Here is a 16740-nt window from a genome sequence, read left to right as displayed (position 1 = left end):
TTCCCTGGTGGTCCAGTGGTTAAGAATCCGCCTCCCAATGAAGGGGACTTGGGTTTGATCCCTAGTTGAGGAACTAAGATCCCACATGCCACAGGGAGAGAACTAAGCCACAACCAGAGAACCTGTGCTCCGAAGGAAACGTCCCGCGTGCTGCAGCTACGACTGGAGGCGGCTCAATAAATACATGATAACAGTATATGATGAAGGCGGTAGAGCTCCCTGAGGAAACCGCGCCAGGGGTCACGCCTGGCTCTACACCGAGGCTGTGGGCACGCGGTTTTGCCTCGATGCATCTGCACGCTGAGTGTGTATAACTGTCACGCTAGTTTCTGTGTGTCCCCTCCCACCCCTTTTCAGCTGGAGCTGCACCCACTAAAAGGTGCTAAACCCAGAGATGGTCTGGCTTCAGTGTGAACTGTTTGCAGTTCCACTCATCCACGGTCACCACCAACAGGAAAGCATTACCTGTGTCCATGCTGACACCGCAGTTAGGCCCGTGGGCTGCACCCGGGTCGGGTTCCCGCGTTTTCCCTAACTGTGGCCCGGATCCGTTGCTCCGTGTAGGTGATGGAGCCGGCACTGTCTACTCACCACAGACTTCCGCAGCCTGGCTCCACGGAAGGTCTGGGTGTTTCGTTCCTTTCTGGGAAGGAGCGCTGACCTGAAGGGCTTTTCTGCTTAACAGGAAATCTATTTTAACTCAACAGTTTGGAGGGAAAACAGGCGCGACGTCCAAGAGCCACACTGAGACGTGTCACAAGCTGTTCCCCATCCTGATTCTGAGACTGGCTCGCACCATCCACGAGACTGAAAGCTGTGGCTCCAGGGGCAGGCAGTAAAAAGCAGGCGGTCACACTGTTTGGTTCTCAACCTGTTTAATGTGTAAAAGGAAAAAAGGCGGTAGGCAGAGTTTCGGTCTGAATACATTCTCGGAATGCTGGCCGTCCAGAGCATCATTCTGAACAGCTGATTATCTTCTGTGACTCGAGAGAGTTTCAGTTTTGAAAAGACCTAATTCCATGGGATCATGGTGACTCATTTATCATAAGAATTAAATACAGAAATTTAAAGGCTCCAAGCAAACAGCAGGGGCGGGACTAATGCGACAGTAATAGCTGGAGTTGATGGGGCAAGAGGCAACCAATCATAAAATTACTTTTCCCTTGTAACAAAGGGTTCACACTTTTAACATAAATTATACATTCATTATGGTGTTTAAAAACAGTCAAGCCTAAATAAATTCTTCATACCATCGAGAAGAGACACACACTGACAACCTGCCTAAGCACAGAACTTCTCGTCTGACAGCTCTTGGCCGGGGCCACGCACATTTTACAGGGAGCTTTTGCTTCTCAAGCTTAGTGAAAGTCTGGCAATCATTTTGTATAAAAATAAGACTTAAATTTAAAACCTCACCAAACTAGGAATCTGATGTAGAAAATCGGTGACACTGGAGCAGCTAAAGCCCGCAGTTCTCAGACTTCAGCCCTTGTCCCAGTGCCCTGCGAGGCCCCGCCCCGCGTGTCCGAGGCCTGGGAGGGGAGGGGCCCATGTCCCTGAAGGGCCAGCCGGTCCCCCCGGGGACAATGCGCTGCTGCTCCAGGAACCCTGGCTGAGAACCCCTGGCAGGGCGTAGCACCGTCTCCGCCTCTGCTCGGCACAGACTGTGTCTGCGCTCTTGGCAGCCGCGGTTACCCTGCGGGTGACGGGAGGCGGCGCTTGGGAGTGACACCACCGTGCGCTGCTTTATGGTCAGAGAGGTCGGTCCCTGTCCCAGGCTTGTGGTCAGGTCGCGGGGAGTTCTGCTCTGCCAGCATGTGATGCGGTTTACAACTAAAGCCACAGACGGCGTGTTTGAGTGTCAGGCACTTAGTTGCCTCTGACTCTCTGTGACTCCGTGGATGGTGGCCCGCCAAGGGTCCTCTGTCCGTGGGGGTTCTCCAAGGCAAGAGTACTGGAATGGGTTGCCATTCCCTTCTCCAGATCTTCCCGACCCAGGGATTGAACCCAGGTCTCCTGCATTGCAGCTGGGTTCTTTACCATCTGAGTCACCAGGGAAGCCCCCAATATACTTGACGTGTATATTTAATGCTGGAAATTCACCCTAGGGGACAGACAGAGGATGTGAAAGGAAAAGGCACCATAATTAAGCCATCCTTGGAAATGATGAGGTTTTTTTTTTTTTTTCCTCTCTCAAATACCTTCACTTTAATTTAACTTCAAGCCCAAGCATTCTGGGAGGTAAACAGTCTGGTAACTACAGGGGGTGAGAGGCAGGATGCGCCCCAGGACTACAGGAGAAGCACTGGGGTCTGGCCACTCCACTGACTCTACAGCAGGGCCTTGGACACGAGAGCCCCAGGCAGCTGGAAGACACACGACTCCTCAGGTTCCCGCGTGAAGGCACCGTGCCCATCACCAAAGGGCGCCCCTGAGAGCCTCTCTGAACCAGGCTGGGCAGAGGCACGCCAGAGTCTGGCTCAAGACTCTAAGCCACTTCTTCCCAGAGAAGCAGTGCCTGGGCCTCCAGGCCACAGGGGTCCCTTTTGCCTAGCCCAGGGCCTGAGACCATACAAGACAAGACACGTGGCCAGTCTCAGAGAAAGAGGGGCTTACCACTGGGGTGAGAACCCTGGAAGGAGCTGACCCAAAACCCAGAACTCTCAACTCTCGGTGAACTTCATTTAAAATGAGTTCTTCCAAGTAAAATGCAAGGCCAAGTTCTAAGCCCAGCAAGAAGCACCCCCAGGGGAGGAGGCCCCGCGTTCTGCCAGTCTGTGCTGGGCCCCGCATCCCCCTCCAGACACCGCGGTGAGCTCTCTTAAAGTGCCACCGCCAGCCGTCGTGGGGAAGCTGTTTGGCCAACCCGTTCAACACCAGATTCCTCCTGGCGATTCCCTACAGATGCCCGTCCCGCCCTTCCCCAGCCTCTTCTCCTGCCGGGCCCGGCGCCCTCCGCCTAAAGTGCCACATGCCCGACGCCGAGCGCAGCCGCAGCGGAGCTCAGGTCACGGGGGTGAGCCAGCAGCCGGCAGGGAAGGGCTCCTCTCTGCCCATCTAAGGCTTACCACTGGGGTGAGAACCCTGGAAGGAGCTGACCCAAAACCCAGAACTCTCAACTCTCGGTGAACTTCATTTAAAATGAGTTCTTCCAAGTAAAATGCAAGGCCAAGTTCTAAGCCCAGCAAGAAGCACCCCCAGGGGAGGAGGCCCCGCGGTCTGCCAGTCTGTGCTGGGCCCCGCATCCCCCTCCAGACACCGCGGTGAGCTCTCTTAAAGTGCCACCGCCAGCCGTCGTGGGGAAGCTGTTTGGCCAACCCGTTCAACACCAGATTCCTCCTGGCGATTCCCTACAGATGCCCGTCCCGCCCTTCCCCAGCCTCTTCTCCTGCCGGGCCCGGCGCCCTCCGCCTAAAGTGCCACATGCCCGACGCCGAGCGCAGCCGCAGCGGAGCTCAGGTCACGGGGGTGAGCCAGCAGCCGGCAGGGAAGGGCTCCTCTCTGCCCATCTAACAGTCCTGTACCACTGGGAAGCAACAAAAAAAGGAAATTTCCTGATCTCATCATCATATGCTCCACACTGAACACTTAAAGGCAAATCGTCATCTTAAAGAACTACGTTTAGGGATTCAGTTAAAATATACACAGGTTTTGTCTTCCCTTTGATCCGACTGTTGCTATTGCTTCTTCAAAGGACCATAAAAAGAATTGATACCCTAAAAAAAGGACTCGATTTGTTTTAAAAAAAGAGCAACAATGCGGGGTGGGGTGGGGGTGGGGGCGGAAAGCGTTTCCTCTCCCCCTCCCGCCCACCCCCTTTCGTTTGGCTCACAAAGCTTTTTTTTTTTTTCCCCTCTTCACTGTCGGTGTGGCCCTCGCGGCAACCATCCAGCCATCCGTCCGTCGGTCCGTCCGTCCATTCCGGGCGCTCCGGGCGGCGGGCTTCAGGAGGCGTCCCTGGATATCCACCCGCTCTCAGTGAGGAAGTTCAGGATCCTCTTCTTGAGGACTTTGTCCAGGTAGCTGGGCAGGCGGCTCTTGGAGGGGATGCCCTGGCGCTTCTGCAGGTGGTCCTTGATGATGATGGTCTTTACGGTCACGTAGCGCGCGGGGCTCAGGTTCAGCGAGCTGCACAGCACCTTCTCGCGGTCCGACAGGAGCTCGAAGCCCGGCAGGTGCTCGATGGCCGCGAACTCGCCGTCCCGGCCGTCCTCCTTGCCGCGCTTGGCGCCCCCCGCCGCCGCGGCCGCAGCCGCCGCCGCCTTGTTCTCCTTGCGCTTCTCGCGCTTGTGCCGGGCCGCCTCGTACTCGGCCGACTCTTCCATCTTGGTGATGCCGTTGCGCCGGTAGCGCTGCAGCTCACGGATCTTGGCGCGCAGCATCTTCTCCTTGTGCATGTTCTCAAACAGGTCGTCGAACTCCTTGCACGACATGAACTGGTAGAGCGGCCGCAGCTTGAGCCGCAGCTCCTTCTCCTCCTTGGTGACCTTGCGCCGCGCCGCCCGCTCCTTCTCCTTCTTGTCCTTGCCCAGGAAGGCGGGCACCAGGTTGTAGTCGCGCGCGATGTTCTTACGCCGCTGCCGCTCGCGGAGCTTGCGCACGTACATGTCCACGTGTGCGCGCTTCAGCTCGATCTCCACGTCGTCGTCGTCATAGTTGACCGAGAGCCCGCTGATGAGCGTCTCGGCGTCCTGGTCATACTCGATCTCGTAGTCGTCCCGCAGCGGCATGTAGCCCAGCTGCTGCTGTTCGGCCACCGAGATGTCTAGGGGAGGCAAGGGGGTGGTGAGGCTGGGAGAGAGGGGGCCCCCACTGGGGCAGGTGTGGTCGGTCACCCGGTTGGGGATGGTGTCGGGGATGCAGGCCTTCCCCAGGTTGCCGTGGATGTACATGCTTACGTAATGCTCCATTACTTCCTGGGGAGTCCGGGAAGCGCCCACGTGAGCCGCCATGTCCTCCTGCAGAGACAAGAAGCGTCAGAGGGTCAGACGCAGGCTGGGCGCGGAGGTCCCTGGGCGCCGCCACCCTGCGGCCTGCGGGCGCCATGCTGTCCATCCCCCACAGCCACTCTGGATGTCGGCGCTGGGGGTAGGACCTTCGGGGAATCCATGCCCCGAGAACATCAGTACCCAGATGGGCAACCGGCCTGGAGGGCAAAGAAAGCCACATCCCAGACCCCAGCTCTTCTCCTGGTTCTCTTAAGAGGACAAACAGAGGCTCCCTGGGGCTCAGGCCGCCCTGCCCGCCAGCAGTTAGGCCTGGGTGGGCAGCCAGAGCCCCGGGGTGGGTGGGTGGGGGGGGTCCCCACTGGCTCCAGTGACCTCTCCGCTCTTTGAACTAGGAGAACAGATGCAGCCCGGGGCCTCCCCACCAGGGAAGGTGCCAGCTCACCGCGCCGCCTGTGTCCCAGCGCAAAGAGCCAGGCTCCGTCTCTGATGCCCCGGCCCCGGGCCGGCGTGTTCCTTCCCCGGGTGGCGGTCAGATGACCCGGGCGTTGGGCCACCGCTTCTGCCGGCCCCTGGGGTCCAGCAATCAGCTGGAGACCAGCCCGGGCTGCAGGCAGGGGTCACGCCTCCAGAAGGGACCCGCCCTGCGCGCACAGGGTTATTAATGGGAGGAAATTGTACAAGTCTCTCAATCTTTTCCTCTGCCAAGAGGCCTCTTCCTTAAAGGGAACCGCTAAAGCCACTTGAGAAAGCAGCCGCCTGCAGTGTGCACTCGCTCCCAGCAGCCACTCTGCACCCCGCTGGCCTCACTCCCCCAGCTCTACCCACCCGCCGAGAGACACTCAGCGTCCCCCCATGGTCGGGATGGTCCCTGCACCCCCATAGGCCCGAATGGGAGCCCAGGAAACCAGCCGGTCCCCTGAGGGGCTGACCCTGCCAACCACCGGGCACAGAGGGGAGGAAGGTGTCAGGAAGGCCCTCAGAGAAACCAGACCGGCGTCCGCCCTGCCAGCCTCTCCCCAGGGAGCGCCGCTCGGGGTGGGGGGTAGGGGGGTACAGAGAAGGCCACATTGGGACCCACCCTGCCAGGCCACCTCTGTGCACCGTGAGGGGCAGCGAGGATCAGAGCTGAGAACAGACTGTCTGCTGGAGAAACTACATGCTTCTTTCTTTAAAAACCTCTCTCAGCACCAACTGTGCAGTTATCCTTTCCCAGGAAACATTTCATCCAAAAAAACAAAAGGAAGTCACAACCATCACTACCGTCACCGTCTCCCAGGCTGGCCACTCCTGCCTTGGAGCCCGCAGGCCTCACAGTAAAGGAACAGGGGGCGCTGGGGAGCGCTCACGCTCTCCCCGCAGCCCAGCCCACCCCAGCCGGGCCCAGGGAGCCCCCGGGACACATGTCTTTCCAGGAGGAGAGGCTGTGCTTGCCAGGGAGCCGGGGGTGCCATCAGCCTGAGCTGAGCTGCCCGCGCTGGGCGGGCGGCCAGGGGCGTGGGAGCCGCGCCCTCAGCATCCAACCCTCACCAGTGCAGTGCCGGGTCCCCGGGCCTGGTCCAGTGCGGCCCTGCGGGAGAGCTCTGCCCTCCGAGAGGCCGATGGCCCCCGCGCCCCTCGGGTGCTCGTCGAGGGGGAGACTCACAGCCCGAGGGCGCAGGGGGAGGCCGAGCAGCGACGCGGCCTCTGAGCGAACCGAGGCAGCCCCGTGACCTGTCCGAGGGCCTCTCCGTCAGCCCGCGCCCTGCGGACGGAGCAGGCAGGGGCTGTGCAGCCGTCCTCCGGCAAGACTGACGGGCCCCCGTGAGCCCCCACGCGAGGCGGTGAGGACACGCGGGAGACGGCGGCGGCCCGCCTGTGCTCCTCAGACACTCCCTCGGGGCCCGGGCCCCCAGCCCGGTGCCCAGGGCGCGGAGCGGGGTGGGTGGGGGTGCTGGGAGGGAGGCCCTCCACCGTCTCTGCCTTCTGAGGACTTAGCGCTTTCCGCTGGACGCAAGCACAGCCCGTTTTGAAAACGAAGGACGAGTCCCGAGCATGGGAGAAGCAGGAGGGGGAACCTGGGCCGCTGGGGGGCAGGACGCGGGGCCGCCCCCGACCACAGGCACCCGCACGCCCCGCGCCAGCACTCCTGAGTGCCCCGCAGGAGGAGGTGTGCGCCCCGGCAGCCCCTCAGGCGCGGTCTGCGCGGAGTTACAGTTTCTGCGCACTTCCTGCCCTGAGGAGATGCAAGATGCTCACGTTCTGAGGGTACCGGGAAGGGAGGTGAGGTTCTGTGCACTAGTTTTCATCTTCTTCAGTAAAACTAAAAGGGATTTTTTTTTTTAAAGTTAAATTCTGCCTCAATTCTCTGTTTAAACAGGTCTAAGATTTTCATGAAAAATGACCCCATGGACTGCAGCAGGCCAGGCTTCCCTGTCCTTCACCATCTCCCAGAGCTTGCTCAAACTCATGTCCATCGAGTCGGTGATGCCATCCAACCATCTCATCCTCTGTCGTCCCCTTCTCCTCCCGCCTTCAATCTTTCCCAGCATCAGGGTTCTTTCCCATTGAGTTGGTTCTTCGCATCAGGTCACGGACTGATTTCCTTCAGGACTGACTGGCTGGATCTCCTTGCATCAAATATGTATGTGTGTGTGTGTACACACACACACACACACACACACACCCACCCACCCACCCACCCACCCACCCCGTCCTTAAAAGAGAAGACCTCTGTTCCGGGAGGCAGCCCCGCCCCCCGGCAGTGCGCAGGCGCGCTTCCTCGGGGTTCACGGGCCGGCGGCCCTCTGCTCTGCGTCTTGCTCCGCAAACGTCCACACTCCAGGGGCCTCCTTCGTAGAGGCCAGTGGCCTGGGATAAGAAGCTGGGCGGTCTCCAGACACACAGGCTGGGTTTCTCCAGCCCCGCCAGGCAAGGGGCTGCACAGCCGTGGGCCCTGCATAGACACCTCGGTGACCCAGCTCCTCTTCAGTTAACACAAGGGGTTTCTGGCTCGAGAGAGACCCAGGCAGTGGCTGTTCATGAAGCCACAAGTCAGCGAGGCTGGTGCCCTGTCACCAGGCCCCCAGGACCCCGCATCACCACCTTGGCCGCTGCCTAGGGGGAGGCAGCTACTCGGGGAGATGCCGGCCAGCGACTGCTGAGAATCGACCCTGGGGGCTGCCACGTCAGCTCGGCGCCAGTGAAAAAGGCCCAGGAAAGTCCACAGGAGCCTGAGTTCCACGGGCTCTGAGACTGAGGGCAGTGACGGAAGGGGACGGCCAGGCTCTGACCCTAAGAGTCCACAGAGGACACACAGGTTCCGGGAACCGTCATCGTCGGATGACGGTTCACGCCGGCCGCTGGCCCGGCGTCCCGCTTGTCTCATCTCACGTGTCTCCAGTCCCCACGTGTCAGCGGGTCACACCAGGGAGGGACCGTCCCATCTGCGCCTTACAGCGGCCCGTGATGGCAGGGGGCAGGGTGGGCGATGGGGAGGTCCTGTCCCTCGCGTGTTCGAGGTCCAAGTTGTTTTGCTTCATCCAGATGGGTGGATGGACAGACAGAACCGTTGGGCAGGCAAGGAGCAGCAGAACTGAAATGGAACAAGGCACCCAGCTGTAGCCTGAAGGTGGCCCCTTTCCCACTGCAGCTTGCGGTAACACCCCGGGAAGCAGCCCAAAATCTGGAGGTTTGTTCTCCTATACGCGAACTTAAAAAAAAAAAGGACTCCCATTTTTAGAACAAGATGAGGACAGTTCGGTATGCTGCTTCCTGGAGTCCTTTGAAAAATAAAGAAAACGCATCTCTGAGACGCTGAGCTGGGCCCGTGAGGTCACCGAAGGGAAAAGATGTAGGCCAGTCCCACCGCGGGCCGGCCAGCTCCTGCTGGGACTGCCGCGGGGTCTCTCCCCTCTGGCTGAGGCCGCCCCTGCCCTGTGACCTGGCCTCTGCCAACAAATGCCAGCTGCCCTCTCTGTACAGCCTGGGGCCAGGCCTCGGGCCCCACTCCAGGCCCCACCCCTTCACTGCTGCGTGACCTGGACGTGTCACTAACTTCTCTGTGCCTCGGTTTCCTGGTCTGGATTACGAGGGTGCTACTAAATACCACCTTCACAGGACGGTTGGAGAGTAAATGAGGGAATACACGTTCTCTCAGTCCAGTGCTGGGCACGCTTGGCCCATGGACGCCGGCTTTGTTATTCCTACTACAAAGCTGTTAGCATCGCCTCCAGGGCCTGTGTTCACCCAGGTCACCTCCTCCAGGAAGGCTTCCATGATGCCCAGAGTGAGGCTCACATCCTGGCTCAATTACTCACTGCTGTGAGACATGTATCGTCTCTGCTCCTGCTTATGATCTGTAATTGCTCCTCTGAAGTGTCTGTCAGGATAAAACACATCATTGTGAACAACCGCAGTTAACGCGTCCGGGTTTCACCTCATCTCATCCTCCGAGCAGCGTCCCCCACCTCCCACATCAGGAGGACCACCTCGGGCGCGGCCACCCCAGGGACACAGGCCAGCTCTCGCACCCCGGCACAGGAGGTGCAGCCCACCCACGGGCAGGGCGGTGCCAGCGCTCCCCTTTCCGGACGGACCACCTCACAAGCGTGCAGCCGCGGCACCCTCTCTGACCCCTGGGACGTGTGGGGGACACCGCGGACCCACATCTTGCTGGTGCAGAGCATCCAGTCCCCCGTCTCTGTGCAAACCAGGGCCTCTATCAGGACGACTCTCTCAATCGCGTCGCAGGGCGCCCTTCCCGAGCAGGTCGGTGGGCCTGGTCAAGAAAGGGTGCATGTCCTTTCTTGACCAGCCTTGTGTCTGCCTCGGGGGCGGGGGCCACGAGGCTGGCTTTGTTCCCGAGGCTCCAGGGCCAGGCGCACTACATTCCCTCAGGGAGACGTGGCTCCCGCTTCCTTCTTTAAAGGAAGACATCTCAAGGGGACAGAAGCATGGGCAGCTGGGGTAGAGACCCCAGGGGCCAGCCAGGACGCTGCAGGGCCTCAGGGGGCGGCAGGGGGAGCCACCTGCGGGGCCAGGAGCGCAGGGTCCAAGGCCAAGGAGGGGGCAGTGGGCCCACAGGACCGATTGAAGTCAGAGCCGCGGGCCCAGGAGGGCGCTCCAGGCCGGCCGGCCTGCCCCGAGGACCCAACCTGGGCTCTGGACTCGGACTGGGGCCTGCAGCCCCGCCGGCCTCCCACATGCTCCAGTGCGCATGCGCCCTCCCCGCAGCGGGGACTCCGGCCCATCACACCCACATGGGGCCCTGAATGCGGCCACTTCCCTCTCCAGCCAGGCCGGTCACCTTTACAGTGAGGGGAACGACCCGCTGGCCTCTCGAGGGCTGGGAGGACGCCCTGGGCTGGCCACCTGCATCTCCAGACGCTCCCTCTGACCTCCAGCCTAACCTGCCCCCACCATGCGCCGCTGGCCGGGTCAAGGCCAGCTGCCACGAGAACTGGTCTCCAGCCCATCCTTCCAGGCCACTCCAGGTGCCCTGTGTCCCGGGGCCACCGCTCCCGTTTCACGGGCCTTTTTTTTTTTTTAAAGCTAGAAAGCTCCATAAGCCTCCCCTCTGTTCCAGGGTCCCCATCCTCCTCCCTGAACTCAGAATTCACCAGCTCACACCTGTGAATGCCCCTCGCGGGACTAAAGCTTCTCAGGTCAAATCAGGCTATACTTGTGAGAGAGCTTTACGAAGCCACGGGCCCTACTGTGAAAACCACATGGCGGGGCCTCCAGAAACACACAGGATTACCTCACCATCCAGCAATTCCACCTCCTGGTGTTTACCCGAACTAACAAGGACTTCCGCGCTATCTGGACACCTGTGTTCACCACAGAAGCATTCCTGACAGCGAGTGCCCACCCACAGACGACTGGATAAACAGCGTGGTCCGTCCACACCACGGACTATTACTCAGGCTTAAACACGAAGGAGGTTCTGACATCTGCTACAACACTGGCCAACCCGGGAGGACATTATCCTAAGACACAACGCAGTCACAAGAATACAGACATTATGTGAACCCACTGAGGTGAGGTCCCTAGAACAGGTGAGCCCACAGCGACGCCAAGCAGAACCGCAGCTAAGAGGGGCTGTGGGGGGACGGAGACAGGGCTAGCGTGTAATGAGGAAGACTTTCTGTTCACGACAACAAGAGTTGTGGCCAGCGGTGACGGCTGCCCAGCAGCACTGATGTGCTTCCCGCCACTGGACTGGACGCCGACAAACAGGTAAAACGGCGAGCTTCACATTGTCAGTCATTTCAGCCGCTCAGCCGTGTCCGCCTCTTTGCGACCCCATGGACTGCAGCACGCCAAGCCTCCCTGCCCATCACCACTCCCTGAGCTTGCTCAAATTCATGTCCTTTGAGTCGGTGATGCCATCCCACCATCTCCTCCTCTGTCGTCCCCTTCTCCTCCTGCCTTCAATCTTTCCCAGCATCGGGGTGTTTTCAAAGGAGTCAGTTCTTCGCATCAGGTGGCCAAATATTGGAGCTTCAGCTTCAGCATCAGTCCTTCTAATGGATATTCAGGACTGATCTCCTTTAGGATTGACTGGTTGGATCTCCTTGCAGTCCACTGTATGTCTGATGTATACATAAAGTTTATGTATACATGGATACATGCACCTAATGTATACATAAAGGATACATTGTGTATCATGATACACCGAGTATTAGGATACATACTTTATGTATACACTAGATACCTGTATCCATATACTTTATATATACATTATGTATACATAATGTATACTTTACCACAATAAAAATATATACTTTGTTTTGAATAGTAAAAGTTTTACAAGCTGCATGCCTTACTGTAGCTACATCGGTGCTTCTTGAAGTAGGGTCCCTGGGACAGCAGCAGCATCGCCTGTGAACCTGTTGGAGCTGCAGCCTCTCATGCCGCCCCCGACCTACTGGCTTCAGAAGGCTGGGGTGGCGGGGGAGAACGACAGGACTTGTGCCCAAGGAGGCTCCCAGGGTGTCCTCACTCACTCTGCAAGTTTAAGACCCACTGCTCAGGGACTTCCTTTCCCTGGTACTCCGGGGGACTCCATGCTCCCACTGTAGGGCTACGGGTTCAACCCCGAGCCAGGGAACAAGGGTCCCACAGAGTCTGTCCCCCAAACAATAAAAGCCCTGCTCTGCATAACCCTCTGAACTCTAGCTGGTTTCTCAAGCCAAGCTCTTCCCTGCCCCTTCTTGATGGCGATTAAGACCCCCACTCTCAGGAGGCTCACAGGATGGACCCATCCATCTCTCACCGACACACAGAAGGGCTCCAATGTGCTGAGGAGGAGACCATGCTGAGAACCCACTGCGTCAGAGGCCCTGGACTCTCTGTAACCCGCTGTGTCCAGCCCTCACCCGGGGGCGCTCTGCGTGTAGCACAGGGTCCAACACAAACTGGGTCTTCAGCAAGCGCCGGATGATGAAGGCCCACAGCGCATCCGCGCCACCCCGCCTGCCGGGCCCCGCTGTCATCTACAAAAGGAAGCCGTTGTTCACGACGTTCCGCCCGCCTGCGGAATCAGCCTGAACGTGCCGTTCACAGCACAGGGCCTCAGAATCCACAGAGCATTCTGCGTCCTTTTGCAACTTGAAATCGAGCTTCAGGGCCAGCGTGAACCCCACCTGCCCTGGAGTCCTCCTGACCATGGGACGTGGGGGAGGCCCACGCCTCCTTCAAACTGGTCGATGCTCCAGCAACCAGCTAACAGATGCCTGGCACTGTGGGAAAGCACAGCTTGGCGTTCACGTCTGCTTGTGTCCCCCCGGGATCCGTGTCTTCCAATCCTGAATCTGCACAGCGCCCACCACACAACCAGCTGCCCGGGTCGGGGGGCTTAAAACCCATGGTGCTGGGACCCGGTGAGCCCCGCCCACCCTGAGCCCTTTTCTGGTTTCCCGTCATGGGTGTCAGCCCTCACCCCCGTCCTCTCTGCTGCTCATCCCCAAACCCTCCTGGCCTTGTGGCCAGCACCCCTCAGCTGGGCCCGGACCCTGGGACAGACTGTGAGCAAATGATCCAGACTTCAGCAGGGCCTGTCCTCAAGGAGTCCCCACAACCCCACGCCCATGAGAACCACCCGAGAAATCACAGTGGTCTCACCTGCCTCTCCACCACTGTCCCCACACCCACACCCGCCCTTGGGACCCAGTCCCTGTCCCCGAGCCCCGGCCCCCACATTCACCCCCCACCCAGTCGGGTCAAGACCCGGCTCCAGCCAGGGACGTGCAGCCCCCCAGCCACAGCAGATACTGCTGCCGCACCAGGAGGTTAAGCCCGGGCTCTGCACCAGGGCCTTCCGTTCTTGGGGTCACCACTCTTCAACCAAGAACCAGCCTGCTGAGAGGAGCACGCAGACACGCGTGCAAAGCGCCTCACCCAGAACCCGCACCTGCTGATGGCAGCCTGCGTGCGACACGCGGCTCGGGGCTCACGCCTGGAAACAGCCTGCCTCTCAGCACTGCAGAGGAGCCTCTGAGGAAGCACGGCCAAGCTCAGGGCAAAGACGCCCCAGAGAGGAGAGGGAGAGACAGGAGAGCCGCACCTCGGCCTGGCCCATGGACCTCCGACCCCAGACCGCAACGCCTGCTGAGCAGGGAGAAGCCCCTGGCTTTGTCTCGGAACAGCTGAGCCTGCTGCTGCCCCGATTCAGAGCCTTTCAGCATGGTCTCCAGATGGCTCCCGTGCAAGTTAAAGTAGTACTGCTTTCAGAGCACCCTCCCGGCCTCCCTCAGCACACTCTAATACATCTTTCAGTCCCGGGCTCGCTTTTCGAGTATTTTCCGCAAAGCTGCAGGGAGGCAGTGCTGACGGGGTGGCTCGGAGCACAGACTTGGTCACCAAACGATGCGGTCCGAACCTGTGGCACAGACCTGCGCTGGGAGGCTCTCACAAGGAACCACTCGAGGTCAACACAGTGCCTGGCACCCAGCGAGCCTCTTGGTCCACGCCAGCTATTTTTAGTGGCGACTGCAGAGATAAGAGCTCCAAATGAAGCAGGGAAGGGAAGTCTCTCTGAAGCAGATATGATATGGAAGCAGAAAGACCAGTCACAAACCATGATTGGGGCGGTGTGGGGGAGTGCTCTCAACAGAAGAAATAACAAATGATTCAAAGGATCCCGGGGTAGGTAGACACTGAAAGGCCCCGCAGGCCCTCAAGTTTCATCTCTGTAGAACTGGAAGCTGCTGCAGACTGACGGGACAGGACCTGTCCTCAGAGACAGCTCCAATCCTGCTGCCTGGAATGGGCTGTGGGGCCCGGTTACCAAGCAGAGAGGCCAGTCCGGAGGCTCCAGGAGCGATCAGGCCAGAGATGGACATCAGCCTACACTGAGGCTGTGAGAAGAGGCTAGCTTCTGGAGGATTCTGAAGACAGAGCTACCGCTGAACTGGACCCTGAAGAAGACCCTGAGAATGGTACTCCATTTGCAGCCCGAGGAGCCAACCAATCAAGGTGTGAGATTTGGGTCAAGGGAAGTGGAGGAGCCCAGGAGATACACACAGGGACAGCAGAGATGGGTTTGTGACTGGAGGCTGGACCTCAGGACCAGCCCACCACGACCCTGTAATGCCCATGAAGGCCAGGCTGACACCTTTCTTTCCGGACTCCTTCACTGTTGCAGGACGAGCACAGAGCAGAGGCTCCATGCGCATCCACGGGCAGCACTTCAGGACAGTGAGGGGGTCCGGAGCGTGGCCTCCGTGATGCAGGCACTCAGCTGAGAACCCGGAGCAGGGTCTCTAAGGAGCTGGGAGAGGCTCGAGATTCCAGGGCTGCGGAATGGGCACGGGTCCCCGAAGACTGGCTCACTTGACCGATAGAATAAAGCTAACCTAAATACAGGCAGGGCAGGCCTGGGGATGCGGGGAGAAGCGTGGAACGTCTCCACCAGCAAGCCCAGGAGAAGGGGCCGGCAGTCGGCCCCCAGCGTCTGTGGGCTCAACCCCGCTTGGCCATTTTAGACAAGGGACAGAGTATGGGATGATTCTGGTGGCCTGGGAGGATTCTGGAACAATCCTCCGTGGATAATGAGGGACGGCTGTGCTGCTGGAGAAGTGGTTCGAGGAGCTGGGGGACCAGCATGTGGAAGGGTCTGGAAAGATGAGGGAGTGGGCTCCCGTCTCTCCCCCCCGGCACTCCTCACAATGCCTGGAGGTGGCCACAAGTCCCTGGTGGTTATGGGCCAAAAGCCAGCCAGGCCTTCTCCTCCTAACACGGACAAGAGCCTCCTCTTGGAGAGTGCGAAAAGCACTCCTCAGAGACCACCTGGAGAAGAGCCACCACGTGTCTCTCTCGAGAGCCCGATGTGAATGAGTCCAGTCCAGCTCTGTGTTCTCTCCGATAAACTTCCCCAAAGAAACCTCCTGAGGGAAAGAAAGTGAAGTCGTTCAGTCGTGCCTGACTCTCTGCGACCCTGTGGACTGTAGCCTGCCGGGCTCCCCTGTCCACGGGTATTCTCCAGGTGCGAACGCTGGAGTGGGTTGCCATTTCCCTTCTCCAGGGGATCTTCCCCATCCAGGGATCGAACCCCGGGGTCTACTGCAGGCAGACTCTTTACCAACTGAGCCCCCAGTGGAGAGACCCAAATGTCAAAGGTCAGGCGTGGTCCGGTCCAAACACTCCATGGCAGAACCCACTTAGCCCGGGGCACACGAAGCCCAGGGTGTCGCGGGGACGCGAGGGTCAACAAGTGCCTGGCAGGGGACACAAAGTGAGTGGTGGTGGCAGTGAGGGTGGCAGGGAGGACCAGGAGCGCCTGCAGGCAGGGCAGAGGGCGTGGAGAGGAGCTCCTCTGGCCTTCAGCACACTGTCCTCCAGGCAAAACCCACTCCTTCCTGGGGTACCCTACTGCTGTCAAGTCTCAGAGCCGCCTGTGTCCCCCTGACTCCCTTCTGGGGAGTCCGGCCTCGCCCAAGGGGTGCACTCGGCAGACACCAGCGGAGGTCACCCCAAAAGGCTGGGAAAACAGCCCTGGGGTGGGGGGTGGGGGGCAGCCAGCCGTGGCCCGATTCCCCCCCCTCCCCGCCCCACTCCGCTACTTCCTGCTGTGTGACCTTGGGCGGCTGGCTCACCCTCTCTGTGCGCCTGGCCCTGCCCGGGGAGGCGGGCGCGGGCCTCCCCGCCTCCACCGCCCATCGCCACCCCCCGCGCCCTCGCGGCGCCCGCACTCCCGCAGGTGCGCCCGGGGCCCTGCGGCTCACCCAGTTCCCGAAGCCGAACTGCTCGATGGCATCCAGCAGCAGCTGCTCCTCGCGGCTGGTCCAGCCGCCCTCGGCCTCGGGCCCCCAGAGCGTGAAGCGCCCGCCGTCCACCAGCTGGTAGCCGTGGTAGCGGCGGTGGTGGCCGATCTCCGCGCCGGCGGAGAAGCACTCGGGGCACAGCTCGATGTCCTGGCACTCGGTGCAGCGGAAGCGCAGCGGGCTCACCTCGGCCAGGCAGTACACGCAGTACTTCTTGCCAAGCTCCGCCATCTTCCGCCACCGGGGCCCCGCCGCCCCGCGCTCCAGCGAAACCGCCGCGGCCGCCGCCGCCGCGGCCGCCCCGCCCCAGGCGCCCGCTGCAGCCGGCCTGCCGGGCCGCGCGTCCCGCCTCAGCGCGCAGGCGCCCTCGGGCCGGCCCGGCGGCGCACCGCGCAGGCGCCGCCGCGCGGAGGGGGGTGGGAGTCCGGGAGCCCGGCCCGCCGCTCTGCGCCTGCGCGCCCCCCAACCCAGTGCCAGCCGCCTCGCCTCAGAGGCACAGACGCTCTGAGGCCGGCAAGAGGGCGGAAAAGGAAGCCGGGGCGGGACGC

At 60.5% G+C, this 16740-nt stretch overlaps 1 protein-coding gene and 1 non-coding gene across 2 annotated transcripts; both read right to left on the bottom strand.

Annotated features, from left to right (window-relative positions):
• Nucleotides 1–858: 858 nt before the first annotated feature.
• Nucleotides 859–16561, bottom strand: TADA2B (transcriptional adaptor 2B). Its single transcript, NM_001206410.2, has 2 exons — nucleotides 16154–16561; nucleotides 859–4958 (listed from the first exon to the last, which is right to left on the bottom strand). Exons 1-2 carry the CDS (start codon nucleotides 16421–16423, stop codon nucleotides 3945–3947), a joined length of 1284 nt encoding a protein of 427 aa, NP_001193339.1. The 5' UTR covers nucleotides 16424–16561; the 3' UTR covers nucleotides 859–3944.
• On the bottom strand, nucleotides 7102–7180 carry MIR2453 (microRNA mir-2453). The gene has a single exon (NR_030811.1). It is a non-coding gene; the product is annotated as a microRNA mir-2453 (primary transcript).
• Nucleotides 16562–16740: the final 179 nt, after the last annotated feature.

This window comes from Bos taurus, chromosome 6 (genome assembly GCF_002263795.3).
Source record: "Bos taurus isolate L1 Dominette 01449 registration number 42190680 breed Hereford chromosome 6, ARS-UCD2.0, whole genome shotgun sequence".
Classification (NCBI taxonomy): Eukaryota; Metazoa; Chordata; class Mammalia; order Artiodactyla; family Bovidae; genus Bos; species Bos taurus.
The sequence above is the reverse complement of the archived record's forward strand: the minus strand, read 5'-3'. Positions and strand labels throughout refer to the sequence as shown.